The sequence below is a fragment of the Wyeomyia smithii genome, chromosome 1, assembly GCF_029784165.1.
Source record: "Wyeomyia smithii strain HCP4-BCI-WySm-NY-G18 chromosome 1, ASM2978416v1, whole genome shotgun sequence".
Classification (NCBI taxonomy): domain Eukaryota; kingdom Metazoa; phylum Arthropoda; class Insecta; order Diptera; family Culicidae; genus Wyeomyia; species Wyeomyia smithii.
Window position 1 is genome coordinate 151,545,826 of NC_073694.1, and position 15,936 is coordinate 151,561,761.

Genomic DNA, 15,936 nt, shown 5'->3' on the forward strand with positions numbered 1-15,936 from the left:
AACCAATAGTGTAATAAAACCATTTGTTTACATTTTGTTAGTTGCGCCCTAATCGCGAATCACTCCGGATATGATTGTTAGAAGTCGAAAGCTTTGTGTTTTGAATGCATATTCCGCGTTAGTGAAGCTTTCCCTCATTCTGCTCCGATCAGTCATCTTCGGTTTGTTTTGATTACACAACAGACAAGTGAGTTTGCATTTGCATACGAGGTGGTTGTTATTTGTTATAGATAAGCATTATTTTTTGTTGTCAGCTCAAGATAATATCTCCGTTGATAAGCATTTATCAGTCTCGTGCAGTATTATTATTGTTCGATAAAAAACAAACGAAACCCCAGCATGAGTGCAACCGGCTCGCGTGATCTGTCCAGGTTGAACGTGGGTTTCATTGGTGGGGGAAACATGGCCTATGCCATTGCTGCTGGTTTACTCTCGAAAGGTTTGATTGGCGTCAATTGGAAGAAATCTAAATAATTCTATACTTTTCGCAGGAGTCGTCCAACCCAATCAGCTGATTGTTTCCGCCACGTCTCTAGAAAACCTCCGAAAACGCTGGAATCCTCTGAGAGTGGACAGATTCACCACTGACAACGTTGCCGTTTTGCAGCAAGCAGATGTAATATTTCTTTGCGTAAAACCTCACATCCTTCCGCTGTGTCGTCGATCGATAGAGTCAAGCGAGACCAAGATACCGGACTGTCGGGAAAAAGTGATGGTTTCCATTCTTGCGGGAGTTACCTTAGAGAGACTAACTAGTGAATTCTCCTGCTTGAAAATTTCGACTGTCCGCTCAATGCCCAATACACCGATGCAGGTTGGTCAGGGATGTACGATTTATTGCGCCAATTTCGAACCAAATTTTGACAAGGTGAGAATAGCGACTGATAATTAATACTGGTTTAATATGTTATTGGTACTTTTTTTAAGATTATTCACGAACGCTACACCGATATTCAGTTTATGCTCAATCAACTGGGGCTTGCTTTTGAGGTGAAAGAAGAGCAAATGAATGGTATAACTGGTTTAACCGGTTGCGGTCCGGCCTATGTTTACGAGATAATAGAAGCCTTAGCCGACGGTGGTGTCAAGCAAGGTATTCCGAGAGAAATGGCCATGAAGATGGCTGCTCAAACCGTGATGGGCGCTGCTATGACGGTACTAGAAACCGGTAAGCATCCGGCGGTCTTGAAGGACGAAGTGTGCTCTCCTGGTGGAGCTACCATTTATGGTGTACACGAACTAGAAAAGGGAGCTTTGAGGGCTACGCTTATGAACGCAGTCGAAAAAGCTGCAATCAGAGCTAAGGAACTGCAGTGATCTTGTAACTTGTGATGTGTCGTCAAAATGTATGTTTAGCTGTTACTACTTGCCTGAGTTGCGCAAAAAAATGTCAAACATTTCAACGCGCTCCATAAATAAAAATACATAAAGGCACCCACAATGTAGTCAATTATCGACTTTTGATAATTTATGTTACGTATACAATCAAATCTTTCGTGTTGATTACAATTGCAATTTGATAGCTAATTATTTTGATTCAATGGGTTTTGCGGTGATTTCTGCCAATTTTTGAAGATCATCTGTTTCAACTGAGACAGTTTCAGAGAAGGATACTCCTGCTTCATTATAGGTAACTGTTCATCTTCGTACGCTTTATAGGCAGCTTTCATCCGTTTTTCTGGGTGCCGATCTTCTCCATCTTCTACGCTCAGTACAGCCAATGCCTGATCAATGGTTTGAGCTACTTCCGTGTCAGCCATGACTCGGTTCAAATTTTCTTCCAGTGGTATAACTTTCGGAACGACTGCCTTAGGGGGATTGTTGATAGCTTCGACTGCCCGATTGCGCTTCTCTACCTCGGCTTCGATCTGGGAGCGGGTTATTTTCTGAATCGATACTTTCGGAGCGGTTTGAATTGAGCTCAGTTCTTTTTCTAGAAGAGCCTTTGCTTCCGCTTTCTTGCGAGCTTGCTCGGCACGTTTGCGGTCCTCATCTTCCTGTAAACGTTTGAATACCATCAGCAGTAGAAATATTGAATGCTAAGGAATCAAAATGCACCTTCTGCTTTTTTTTCTTTGCCAGCTGTTTATCATCGTCAGCCCAGAGGGCATCTTCTGCCGCTTTGGCTGCTTTTTCCTTTTCCACCTTTTTAGCCTCCGCTTTGCGCTCCCGAGCTTCTACAGCTTTTGTGTTGATTCCCATTTTCTTCGGCATGCTGGTTGCAATGGGATTTACTAGTGCTCGGGCATAAATGTAATGAGAAAACAACCTTGTCTATACTGATTACAGCTGTGCTTAAATCAAATTGTTGTCATCAGTAACAATCTTTTTGCGAAATTTTTTATTTCCAGAGCACACCTAGTTTTGAACTGTAGCCAACCTTATGGCTGTCAAAAACAGCAGGGGAGCATAAACGTCAACATTTTGCCTACACGCTTATCAAATTGAATTCAAAAATGATTGAAAACAAATTAAGTTTTTGTGTTTAATAAAATTCATTCAGTTATGAAATGATCAGTTTTTGTGGTTTTTGTTTACTAAATTATCAGTTCATTGAATCCAAAATTACTCAGTTTTAGATCACACAGAATCGATACTTTGAAACTATCATGTTTTCAAATGGAAAAATATAACACTTAGGTGACGTTCTATCTAAACGATCTCAAAGTAAAATATAGTTCAGTTTTTCTCTTTCTGTGATGGAAAAAAAACTTGATATTTTACTTTTTGGGTTACTTATCGTACGGGTGCATAACAGTTTTAACCTAGAGATCCTCAGAGGGAGAGATAAGCGATGAAAAAACCGCTGATTTGGCAACTAGGTTTCACATATCAGAGGTGCCAGATCTCTTCTCAAAGCGCAATGTTCACTAACTTTTTTATTCGGCTCGTATAACCACCCCTTTGGCATCACGCCATGTTTCAAGGGCTAACATCTCAACATATGTAAAAACGAGATAGCAAATCACCGCTACTTTTCATACATCCTCATCTTACTGCTGACAGCGGGCACAAATTAATTTGAGCCCAGGACATGAGTTCATTGTCATTCACGGTTACTCGGTATAGGGATGCCAAAGGCTCGCGTATAACTGATGGTGACGGTGGAAGTCCTGGGGAATAAAAAAGTGCATCACAAAAACCGTGAAGGTGTTAAATTTTATGTTTATGTTTAATTTTATATACTTTCATCATTATTGTGTAGACCATACAAAGGGTTTGTGAACCACCAGTTGAAAATCAATGTGATGAAGCAGCTTAGGAGCATTCTTAATTCATGTTTTAGCAACAAAACATGAAAAAAATGTAAAAATAAATATATTTTTTATCGAACTTTATTGCAATACCTTTCAATGTGTTATCTCTCTTGTTCGTTTGGCCCGAATTTCGACATGTTCGTTTGACTCACAAAACTCTCTTCGCATATCTCTCCGTCTGAGTATTGCTATTTTAACCGAGCCTTTGGCATCCCTATACCGAGTAACAGTGAATGACAGTGAACTCATGTCCTGGGCTCAAAATAATTTGTGCCCGCTGTCAGCAGTAAGATAAAGATGTATGAAAAGAAGCGGTGATATGCTATCTCATTTTTACATATGTTGAGATGTTAGCCCTTGAAACATGGCGTGATGCCAAAGGGGTGCTTTTTACACATTACCATAACTTTTAACGAGCGTGTTCCCAATCGGTTACTAAGATTTTTTAAATATTCTGGCAACTCTAATGTGTGAAATATCCGTAATATCGGCTTACATCTCTTGGGAAGCAACCAAAATAAAACAAATTCAAATGTCAGTTGCTGCACCCGGTTCACGTTGAAGTCTTTCGCAATTTTGTTAGCAAATGTGTAACTAGAATATTCCAAAAACACAATTGTCAATATTATTAAAGTGTTTGAAAATATACATACAGTTTAATAGTAAATGGATTATGAATGAATTCTACTATCTAGACATTTCGCTGTAAGTGTACTCAGATTACTTCGAAGAACTGGTTTTGATTATGAAACATGCTCTCTGTCCTCAGCAAACTAGCTGCAGAACCGGATCAACTGTTACCAGTTTATTTTAAAAGCTGTCTAGAGCAAGCCCTTGTTCGGATCTTCGGCGAAATTGGTGGCCAGACCACGGTGGACTTACTAAAGTTCGATACAAAACAAGCGCGAGCCATTGTACGAGTTCCATCAAACATCTACGTAAAGTTGCGGTCTGCAATTGCGTTGATTGGTCAATTTCAGGATATTCCGTGTAGCTTTGTAGTTCATAAAGCTGGTCCGCTTTTGCTCGCATTGGTTGAGACTCATTTAGAATTTTAGGCACAATGTCAATCTGCAAGAGCTATGGTAAAGATAAAGTTATATTTGCCACCAAAGAGGATCACGCTATACCCAGCACGGTTGAACTGCCGGAATCCGAACCGGCACCAGGTTTAATTCTTGAGAATGGAGATATAAACTGGAACTGCCCATGTCTTGGTGGTATGGCAACTGGACCTTGTGGAGTGGAATTTCGCGAAGCGTTTTCCTGTTTTCATTATAGGTGAGAATCGTAATATCTCAGTACTTGCGCAAAAAACTAATTTTATGCTTTTGACCAAAAGTGAAGCACAACCAAAAGGTTCTGACTGTTATGATGCTTTCAAAACGATGCAAGATTGTATGGCCAATCATCCGGGAGTATACAAGCAAGCCGCACATGACGACGATGATGCAGAAGATGGTTTGGATGTAGGAGCAATGTTAGGCGAAGATTCAGATGTACAAACTCTCAAATCTGATCCATCTGAGGTAACACATAGCAGGGAGACTTCTACAAAGGAAGAGCAGTCTACCACAGTAGTGCAAAAAGCAAACTAGAGTTGTAATATATGAAGATGGTAGTAAACTGTAATATCGTTTTTTATTCGCCCTATCAAATATATAGTTAGGAAACTTCGATTTAGGAGTTCCGTCGGTATTTCAGTGATATTTAAATTTCATAACACGGCTGATTACGATAATTGTTTTCACTAATAGGTTATTCAGTTGTCGATACAACATTCTAGGTACAAGTAAGCAGCTTTTAAGGGTAGTCATTTCCAGTTAAAAAATAGTTTGATTGTACAGTGGAATTTCGATTTTATCACGGTCAAAAAACACTTTCCGGTAAATCTAGCAAACTTTCGGATTCGAGGAAATAATAGAGTTTAGTACTTTTTGTTGCATAGCAGTGAAATCTAAAGAAAAATACTTACTAAAATTTATCATTTCACCAAATCCACAGCTTCGTTCGATTCACGGGAGGATGTCTTTTTGACCGTGATAAAATTGAAATTTCACTGTATTGTTAAACCCTTGACTTTGTATAACGTTAGCTTTCACGTAACCGCTTTCGTAAGGTTTTTGCTTTAGATCAGTCAATTCAAAGAAAATCAACTTTACTTCTGTTAGTTCTGTTCATTGAAAATATTAAACCTGTGCAATTCGGAGTCAAGATAAAAATGTTTTTAAAAAGGAAAGACTTTATGTAAATAGTTATCATCTAATAATATATAGGGATTTTTCAGTACCGTGTACGTAAATTCTTAGCTTACAACAGGCACGGCTCGGCTTAATGCCTGATTCCAATCTCTCGCTCGAATTGCTCCGCTTTCAGGGTTCCATCAATGGCCTCGCAATTCTTGTTGAATACGCTGTACGCACTAATTTCACCGGGTGTTTTCTCTGTTCGTGTGTTCAGATAGATGGCCACTAACGCTGACAACATCAGAAAAACCACACCGAAACGAAGTTCAATCGCAATAGCGTATAGGGTGACCCAGAAAAGAAAATATACCGTATAAGTAATATAGGTCAGATAAGATCGGGTTGGTTTCCGAACGGTTTGTTCAGTTGGACACTGCAACACATCACTTTCGCTATCGACTACTGAGCTGGAAATTGACATGATTGATTCATTGTCGGAATTAGAAAGAACCGCACTGGAAGATTTAACATTTAATTTTCCTTTGTGCACAGGGGTAATGCACTTTGCCGGAATTGACGGGGTTTCGTCTGCCTGAAAATGGGTTAGAAGTTAATGTCAGGGAAAAAAATATACTTGTTCTGTACGTACTTCCGTTTCCACAATGACGTGGGTTGCTTTTTCGTTTACTTTGACCTGCTGAAAAGAGACCATGTTGAACAAGAGGTCTTTAAAATTGTTTAACACTGCCTGACGACGTTTCTTGCTCCGATAACTACTGAGCTTCTCTTCCATGAGATTGAAAAGAGCAATATTCCGCAACGTTTAGAAATATTGTTATTAGTTTTTCATTTGAATTTTTGAGCCAATGTTACACTAACTTTCTAAACAGGAATAAGTTTTAGAAAAAAAACATAAATACAAAATTTACACTTTGAGCAGAGCTGCCAGTTTTTTTACAGTTTCAACTGGAAGTGCCGATATAATAAATTAGAACCACATGCATAAAAACTTGTGTGAATTCGCCCAACAAGAAACGTACCCAACAAAATCGTGAAATATTTCATTTTGTTGGGTAGCTGGTTTTGTTGGTTTAAATCCGGATTCATATATGCTGCGTGATTTTACCCTACGGAACTAAGCCAACAAAAACGAAATATTTCAACAGAAGAAAGCATAGAATGCAGCGCTAATGGTGGGCAGCACTGAAACTAAAAATGTGAATTAAACCAACAAAATTGATAAGAGATAAAACTTAACAACTAATTAATAGGCAAGATAGAGCAATATAATGAATTGGAAATGTCACTAGAATCCTAGAAATGTTGCAAAATATTGAGTTGTTCGGCCCAACTGACATTCCTGGTCACCAGGGTAGATATGGGAAAATTCAAGATTTTTCGATTTTTCCCCATATAAGCCTCCCCCTTATCGCATATAGCAAAAGTCTGCCTACTGATAGGGAAATCTAATCGATTGGAGATGTTGACTAGGATCCTAGGCATGTTGGAAAATATTGAGTTGTTCGGCCCAATTGACATTCCTGGTCACTAGGGTAGATATGGGAAAATTCAAGATTTTTCGATTTTTCCCCATATAAGCCTCCCCCTTATCGCATATAGCAAAAGTCTGCCTACTGATAGGGAAATCTAATCGATTGGAGATGTTGACTAGGACCCTAGGCATATTGGAAAATATTGAGTTGTTTGGCCCAATTGGCATTCCTGGTCACCAGGGTAGATATGGGAAAATTCAAGTTTTTTCGATTTTTCCCCATATAAGCCTCCCCCTTATCGCATATAGCAAAAGTCTGCCTACTGGTAGGGAAATCTTATCGATTGGAGATGTTGACTAGGACCCTAGGCATATTGGAAAATATTGAGTTGTTCGGCCCAATTGACATTCCTGGTCACCAGGGTAGATATGGGAAAATTCAAGATTTTTCGATTTTTTCCCATATAAGCCTCCCCCTTATCGCATATAGCAAAAGTCTACCTACTGATAGGGAAACCTAATCGATTGGAGATGTTGACTAGGACCCTAGGCATATTGGAAAATATTGAGTTGTTCGGCCCAGTTGGCATTCCTGGTCACCAGGGTAGATATGGGAAAATTCAAGATTTTTCGATTTTTCCCCATATAAGCCTCCCCCTTATCGCATATAGCAAAAGTCTACCTACTGATAGGGAAACCTAATCGATTGGAGATGTTGACTAGGACCCTAGGCATATTGGAAAATAATGAGTTGTTCGGCCCAGTTGGCATTCCTGGTCACCAGGGTAGATATGGGAAAATTCAAGGTTTTTCGATTTTTCCCCATATAAGCCTCCCCCTTATCGCATATAGCAAAAGTCTGCCTACTGATAGGGAAATCTAATCGATTGGAGATGTTGACTAGGACCCTAGGCAGGTTGGCAAATATTGAGTTGTTCAGCCCAATTGACATTCCTGGTCACCAGGGTAGATATGGGAAAATTCAAGATTTTTCGATTTTTCCCCATATAAGCCTCCTTATCGCATATGACAAAAGTCTGCCTACTGATAGGGAAATCTAATCGACTGGAGATGTTGACTAGGACCCTAGGCATGTTGGAAAATATTGAGTTGTTCGGCCCAATTGACATTCCTGGTCACCAGGGTAGATATGGGAAAATTCAAGATTTTTCGATCTTCCCCATATAAGCCTCCTTATCGCATATGACAAAAGTCTGCCTACTGATAGGGAAATCTTATCGATTGGAGATGTTGACTAGGACCCTAGGCATAAAACTTAACAACTAATTAATAGGCAAGATAGAGCAATATAATGAATTGGAAATGTCACTAGAATCCTAGAAATGTTGCAAAATATTGAGTTGTTCGGCCCAACTGACATTCCTGGTCACCAGGGTAGATATGGGAAAATTCAAGATTTTTCGATTTTTCCCCATATAAGCCTCCCCCTTATCGCATATAGCAAAAGTCTGCCTACTGATAGGGAAATCTAATCGATTGGAGATGTTAACTAGGATCCTAGGCATGTTGGAAAATATTGAGTTGTTCGGCCCAATTGACATTCCTGGTCACTAGGGTAGATATGGGAAAATTCAAGATTTTTCGATTTTTCCCCATATAAGCCTCCCCCTTATCGCATATAGCAAAAGTCTGCCTACTGATAGGGAAATCTAATCGATTGGAGATGTTGACTAGGACCCTAGGCATATTGGAAAATATTGAGTTGTTCGGCCCAATTGGCATTCCTGGTCACCAGGGTAGATATGGGAAAATTCAAGTTTTTTCGATTTTTCCCCATATAAGCCTCCCCCTTATCGCATATAGCAAAAGTCTGCCTACTGGTAGGGAAATCTTATCGATTGGAGATGTTGACTAGGACCCTAGGCATATTGGAAAATATTGAGTTGTTCGGCCCAATTGACATTCCTGGTCACCAGGGTAGATATGGGAAAATTCAAGATTTTTCGATTTTTCCCCATATAAGCCTCCCCCTTATCGCATATAGCAAAAGTCTACCTACTGAAAGGGAAACCTAATCGATTGGAGATGTTGACTAGGACCCTAGGCATATTGGAAAATATTGAGTTGTTCGGCCCAGTTGGCATTCCTGGTCACCAGGGTAGATATGGGAAAATTCAAGATGTTTCGATTTTTCCCCATATAAGCCTCCCCCTTATCGCATATAGCAAAAGTCTACCAACTGATAGGGAAACCTAATCGATTGGAGATGTTGACTAGGACCCTAGGCATATTGGAAAATATTGAGTTGTTCGGCCCAGTTGGCATTCCTGGTCACCAGGGTAGATATGGGAAAATTCAAGGTTTTTCGATTTTTCCCCATATAAGCCTCCCCCTTATCGCATATAGCAAAAGTCTGCCTACTGATAGGGAAATCTAATCGATTGGAGATGTTGACTAGGACCCTAGGCATGTTGGAAAATATTGAGTTGTTCGGCCCAATTGACATTCCTGGTCACCAGGGTAGATATGGGAAAATTCAAGATTTTTCGATTTTTCCCCATATAAGCCTCCTTATCGCATATGACAAAAGTCTGCCTACTGATAGGGAAATCTAATCGACTGGAGATGTTGACTAGGACCCTAGGCATGTTGGAAAATATTGAGTTGTTCGGCCCAATTGACATTCCTGGTCACCAGGGTAGATATGGGAAAATTCAAGATTTTTCGATTTTCCCCATATAAGCCTCCTTATCGCATATGACAAAAGTCTGCCTACTGATAGAGAAATCTTATCGATTGGAGATGTTGACTAGGACCCTAGGCATGTTGGAAAATATTGAGTTGTTCGGCCCAATTGACATTCCTGGTCACCAGGGTAGATATGGGAAAATTCAAGATTTTTCAATTTTTCCCCATATAAGCCTCCTTATCGCATATAGCAAAAGTCTGCCTACTGATAGGGAAATCTAATCGATTGGAGATGTTGACTAGGACCCTAGGCATGTTGGAAAATATTGAGTTGTTCGGCCCAATTGACATTCCTGGTCACCAGGGTAGATATGGGAAAATTCAAGATTTTTCGATTTTTCCCCATATAAGCCTCCCCCTTATCGCATATGACAAAAGTCTGCCTACTGATAGGGAAATCTTATCGATTGGAGATGTTGACTAGGACCCTCGGCATGTTGGAAAATATTGAGTTGTTCGGCCCAATTGACATTCCTGGTCACCAGGGTAGATATGGGAAAATTCAAGATTTTTCGATTTTTCCCCATATAAGCCTCCTTATCGCATATGACAAAAGTCTGCCTACTGATAGGGAAATATAATCGACTGGAGATGTTGACTAGGACCCTAGGCATGTTGGAAAATATTGAGTTGTTCGGCCCAATTGACATTCCTGGTCACCAGGGTAGATATGGGAAAATTCAAGATTTTTCGATTTTCCCCATATAAGCCTCCTTATCGCATATGACAAAAGTCTGCCTACTGATAGGAAAATCTTATCGATTGGAGATGTTGACTAGGACCCTAGGCATGTTGGAAAATATTGAGTTGTTCGGCCCAATTGACATTCGTGGTCACCAGGGTAGATATGGGAAAATTCAAGATTTTTCGATTTTTCCCCATATAAGCTTCCTTATCGCATATGACAAAAGTCTGCCTACTGATAGGGAAATCTAATCGATTGGAGATGTTGACTAGGACTCTAGGCATGTTGAAAAATATTGAGTTGTTCGGCCCAATTGACATTCCTGGTCACCAGGGTAGATATGGGAAAATTCAAGATTTTTCGATTTTTCCCCATATAAGCCTCCTTATCGCATATGACAAAAGTCTGCCTACTGATAGGGAAATCTTATCGATTGGAGATGTTGACTAGGACCCTAGGCATGTTGGAAAATATTGAGTTGTTCGGCCCAATTGACATTCCTGGTCACCAGGGTAGATATGGGAAAATTCAATATTTTTCGATTTTTCCCCATATAAGCCTCCTTATCGCATATGACGAAAGTCTGCCTACTGATAGGGAAATCTTATCGAATGGAGATGTTGACTAGGACCCTAGGCATGTTGAAAAATATTGAGTTGTTCGGCCCAATTGACATTCCTGGTCACCAGGGTAGATATGGGAAAATTCAAGATTTTTCGATTTTTCCCCATATAAGCCTCCTTATCGCATATGACAAAAGTCTGCCTACTGATAGGGAAATCTAATCGATTGGAGATGTTGACTAGGACCCTAGGCATGTTGGAAAATATTGAGTTGTTCGGCCCAATCGACATTCCTGGTCACCAGGGTAGATATGGGAAAATTCAAGATTTTTCGATTTTTCCCCATATAAGCCTCCTTATCGCATATGACAAAAGTCTGCCTACTGATAGGGAAATCTAATCGATTGGAGATGTTGACTAGGACCCTAGGCATGTTGAAAAATATTGAGTTGTTCGGCCCAATCGACATTCCTGGTCACCAGGGTAGATATGGGAAAATTCAAGATTTTTCGATTTTTCCCCATATAAGCCTCCTTATCGCATATGACGAAAGTCTGCCTACTGATAGGGAAATCTATCGATTGAAGATGTTGACTAGGACCCTAGGCATGTTGGAAAATATTGAGTTGTTCGGCCCAATTGACATTCCTGGTCACCAGGGTAGATATGGGAACATTCAAGATTTTTCGATTTTTCCCCATATAAGCCTCCTTATCGCATATGATAAAAGTCTGCCTACTGATAGGGAAATCTAATCGATTGGAGATGTTGACTAGGACCCTAGGCATATTGGAAAATATTGAGTTGTTCGGCCCAATTGACATTCCTGGTCACCAGGGTTGATATGGGAAAATTCAAGATTTTTCGATTTTTCCCCATATAAGCCTCCTTATCGCATATGACAAAAGTCTGCCTACTGATAGGGAAATCTTATCGATTGGAGATGTTGACTAGGACCCTAGGCATGTTGGAAAATATTGAGTTGTTCGGCCCAATCGACATTCCTGGTCACCAGGGTAGATATGGGAAAATTCAAGATTTTTCGATTTTTCCCCATATAAGCCTCCTTATCGCATATAGCAAAAGTCTGCCTACTGATAGGGAAATCTAATCGATTGGAGATGTTGACTAGGACCCTAGGCATGTTGGAGAATATTGAGTTGTTCGGCCCAATTGACATTCCTGGTCACCAGGGTAGATATGGGAAAATTCAAGATTTTTCGATTTTTCCCCATATAAGCCTCCTTATCGCATATGACGAAAGTCTGCCTACTGATAGGGAAATCTAATCGATTGGAGATGTTGTCTAGGACCCTAGGCATGTTGGAAAATATTGAGTTGTTCGGCCCGATTGACATTCCTGGTCACCAGGGTAGATATGGGAAAATTCAAGATTTTTCGATTTTCCCCATATAAGCCTCCTTATCGCAAATGACAAAAGTCTGCCTACTGATAGGGAAATCTAATCGATTGGAGATGTTGACTAGGACCCTAGGCATGTTGGAAAATATTGAGTTGTTCAGCCCAATTGACATTCCTGGTCACCAGGGTAAATATGGGAAAATTCAAGATTTTTCGATTTTTCCCCATATAAGCCTCCTTATAGCATATAGCAAAAGTCTGCCTACTGATAGACACAATTTTCCATTAGGCCGGCCGTTCTTGGGAAATTCGATTTTTTCAATAATTTGCCTTGTATTCTTGTTGTGTAGGTCACTTATTCGACTACTACTCCACTATAAGGAAATTCCCAAAAATGATATTTTCAGGAATGGTGACCCACTAGTAGACCAACATTCGCTCATACTCACAATTTACCGCTAGGCCGGCCGTTGTGAGAAAATGCGAGATTTTTTGTGTTTTCGTCATACGAAAGTAAAATTGAAGTTTTTAGTACCGTCTGCCAGGGTGAGATTGTGCCAAAAAAGGATATGTTTTTGTTCCTTAGCTTGTAATGCACACATTTAGGCAATGAGTTTGATCTAAATCACGCCAGTGCACACTTGAATGTTCAGGTAACGACTGCCGCAAATATGGTTAAGTTACAATAAACTATAATTTTGCTTAAATTAAATGAACTTTGGCCTAATCTCACCCCTTCTATGGGGTGAGATTGTGCCAAAAACAGAAAGTTGAATTTAATACCTGTTAAATGAACAGTAGCGCATCTACGAATAATCCACATGAATAATATGATAAAACAGTGAGTATAGGGACGACCATAAACAACGTGGACTATTAAGGGGCTGTAGGGAGTTGACCAGAAACTACGTTTCATATGAATTATAAAAAAAAATGTATGACTGGATCAAATCGATACCTGGAGTTACCAGTTATGAGAACGTGGCGTATTTTTATAAAAATTCAAACAACAAAACCGTTCTCCAAAATTTAAGCTCTGCATTTTTGCGGTAAGGTCTCCTAAATCCATACGCGATTAAACATTTATTTTAGCATGCAAACATTTTGAGAAAAACGAGTTCAAATTCACCAAAGTACGTATTTTCATGGAAACCTGATTTTCTCAGTCTCCCACGGTAGGTTTCAACTTAGCTCCTCAATTTCAAAGCTCTATATTTCTAGAGTAACGTCTTCTGAATCCAAAGATGGTTAAAGATTTATTTAGCATGCACAGATTTGGAGAAAATCAAGTTTTCAAAAGAACTCATACTTCAGTGAATTCAAACTCGTGTTTCTCTAAATCTGTGCATACTAGAATAAATTTTCACCATCTTTGAATTCAGAAGACGTTACTCTAGAAACTTAGAGCTTTGAAATTGAGGAGCTAAGTTGAAACCTACCGTGGGAGACTGAGAAAATCAGGTTTCCATGAAAATACGTACTTTGGTGAATTTGAACTCGTTTTTCTCAAAATGTTTGCATGCTAAAATAAATGTTTAATCGCGTATGGATTTAGGAGACCTTACCGCAAAAAGAGCTAAGTTGAAACCTAATGTGAGAGACTGAGAAAATCAGGTTTCCATGAAAAAACGTACTTTAGAGCAGCAACTATTCCTCTTGAATAAAATTCCAAGTTTTTCCAAATCGGCCGTTCCAGTTCTGAGAACGAGCATTTTCAAAAAACAAGTTCCGTCCCGGGTCTTTACGGGTTAATAAAAATTGACTGTATTAGAATGAAAGGTATTGGGGAGCTCCGTAGCCGCAAGGTTACAGAGTCCGCTTTGGTAAGCGGGTGGTCGTGGGTTCGAATCTTAATAGGATCAGGCCATTTGGTTGTCAAAGGACTTTAGCATGGGTTTATTCCCAGGCTCCCCATCACGTACCCTCCCTTCAATTTGGATTCTACAGTACCTCTGTTAACTCTTCTCCTATCAAAAAAAAAGTCCCTATTATAATAAAACTGGTGTGAGTAACATATGAAAGTTCTCTCCAGGGAATTGTAACTAGGCGATATTGTTAGGATGGACAGTGGCTCGGTATAGTAGAGCAGTAAGCTTGAAACGGAAAGGTAATTACACACAAGCACTGATATGAATGATAAGCGTATCACTTACTTCAATAGTGTTACTGCTAATAATATTAAGTGTGTAAGTGTGCGAGTACAGAAAACACCTGGGCAATATCACAATAGATCTAAGCTCTGGTCGCAGTACTGAGTCCACACAGAAAAAAAAATTAAAGATATTTATCAATGTTGAAGAGAATATTTTTTCTTCTAAAATAGAGTGCTGCAAATAAATAATCAAAATACAGACCCCGTTCGATTTTGCCAAACAAGACATGGCAGAATTTTCCTGTTGCAAAGATAGAACCATGCCAAAAATGAACGATTCTCTTTTCATGACTTTTTTTCATAAATATTTCCACCAATAAAATAGTTTTAGTTCCAAGTCGTTTGAGGTGTCGCTTGATGAATTGAAGCTGACGACCTAGATACTTGATATTACTACCCGAGTAATTAGAGGCTTAGTACTGCTTAGATCATGATCATTATATTACCGGCATATGTTCCGGTCATATTCCAGGAAAGTTTTACCGATTCCGGTCATCCGCTTCGGCAACATAAAGAACCAAAATACCCTTCTTTGGAACTAAGAAAACTAGGAAATGTGATTAGACATAATCGCTCGTTTTTGGCACATGTGTGCCAAAATCGAACCGTGCTAAAAGTAAAACGAGCTCAAATCAAACAGAGCCTCAAAGGGAAATATAAAACTATTGTAGTTCTACGTCAACTATGCGGTCGTATGTTGGATACCACCCTCCTACTATTTTATTTATTCTTCTATTCTGATGTGAATTTTTTCTAATTTTGGTGGCCGATCCACGCGATAGAGGTGGACGTGGCACAGTGTTCGGAAAGGGCTGAAATCAGGGCCAAATTAATAACTCCTGGGGGTTGCTTCCGAGACGAACGATACCTTCTCGAGTGTTGATCCTGAAACTATTGGGTAATTCAAAATTTCGCGCTGTCGCTAATTGCTAGAGGAAGCAAAAAAGAAGGATAATGTCTAAAGGTAGTTTGTAGAGAATACTATTTTGAGAAACTCAACATGATATTGCTGTTTTTTACTTGCTTTCTTGCATTAGAGAATGAAGGATAAAGAGCTGTACATTATATTAATCGTGTGAAATTGTGTGCATTCGCGTTGATGAATCTGTGTGCAATATAATACCGAACTTGATGTTGAACTCCATACCTATTTATGTCTTTTATAGCTTTTGAATAATTACTCTGCTCCCAGGCAGAGTTTTTGATAAATATGTTATATGTTCAAGGATCGTTATGGCACAAGTTCAAAAATATAAAGCCAATCATGATTACTTTGGCGTTTCGAGGATAAATTGGGAATTTTATGTTGTAAATAGTGTTGAAGCACTTTTGTCTAATATTTGGGCTTTGGATTCATGAATGTTGCTAAGTTTTTGAACTTCATAGGAATATTCTCCCGCGTCAACGAAGACAAGGCCAGTGTATATCGTCGTAATACTGGAGACGGCTATCGTGGTATAAAAAGATAATGATTGTGAATGTAGATGATATACTTCCGGATACACTAGGCAACTCAAATATTATTTCGAT

The 15,936-nt window shown here is 39.4% G+C and overlaps 5 protein-coding genes across 6 annotated transcripts; 3 read left to right on the forward strand and 2 right to left on the reverse strand.

Moving 5' to 3' along the window:
- Positions 1-33: 33 nt before the first annotated feature.
- Positions 34-1,450, forward strand: LOC129729614 (uncharacterized). Its single transcript, XM_055688370.1, has 4 exons — positions 34-187; positions 255-439; positions 492-868; positions 928-1,450. Exons 2-4 carry the CDS (start codon positions 340-342, stop codon positions 1,315-1,317), a joined length of 867 nt encoding a protein of 288 aa, XP_055544345.1. The 5' UTR covers positions 34-187; positions 255-339; the 3' UTR covers positions 1,318-1,450.
- On the reverse strand, positions 1,437-2,386 carry LOC129729962 (coiled-coil domain-containing protein 124). The gene is made up of 2 exons (XM_055688927.1): positions 2,059-2,386; positions 1,437-1,997 (listed from the first exon to the last, which is right to left on the reverse strand). Exons 1-2 carry the CDS (start codon positions 2,212-2,214, stop codon positions 1,524-1,526), a joined length of 630 nt encoding a protein of 209 aa, XP_055544902.1. The 5' UTR covers positions 2,215-2,386; the 3' UTR covers positions 1,437-1,523.
- Positions 2,387-3,776: 1,390 nt separating this feature from the next.
- On the forward strand, positions 3,777-4,448 carry LOC129730160 (uncharacterized). Of its 2 annotated transcripts, XM_055689387.1 has the most exons (3): positions 3,777-3,962; positions 4,027-4,255; positions 4,308-4,448. In XM_055689387.1, the coding sequence occupies exons 1-3, from the start codon at positions 3,931-3,933 to the stop codon at positions 4,344-4,346; spliced, it is 300 nt and encodes a 99-aa protein (XP_055545362.1). In that variant the 5' UTR covers positions 3,777-3,930; the 3' UTR covers positions 4,347-4,448. The 2 variants fall into 2 exon arrangements, with proteins under 2 accessions (XP_055545362.1, XP_055545284.1); XM_055689309.1 differs by having other exon boundaries at positions 4,027-4,315.
- Positions 4,121-4,955, forward strand: LOC129730096 (mitochondrial intermembrane space import and assembly protein 40-B). The gene is made up of 3 exons (XM_055689181.1): positions 4,121-4,255; positions 4,316-4,538; positions 4,600-4,955. The coding sequence occupies exons 2-3, from the start codon at positions 4,321-4,323 to the stop codon at positions 4,853-4,855; spliced, it is 474 nt and encodes a 157-aa protein (XP_055545156.1). The 5' UTR covers positions 4,121-4,255; positions 4,316-4,320; the 3' UTR covers positions 4,856-4,955.
- Positions 4,956-5,481: 526 nt separating this feature from the next.
- LOC129730035 (uncharacterized) lies at positions 5,482-6,393 on the reverse strand. The gene is made up of 2 exons (XM_055689054.1): positions 6,093-6,393; positions 5,482-6,035 (listed from the first exon to the last, which is right to left on the reverse strand). The coding sequence occupies exons 1-2, from the start codon at positions 6,234-6,236 to the stop codon at positions 5,589-5,591; spliced, it is 591 nt and encodes a 196-aa protein (XP_055545029.1). The 5' UTR covers positions 6,237-6,393; the 3' UTR covers positions 5,482-5,588.
- Positions 6,394-15,936: the final 9,543 nt, after the last annotated feature.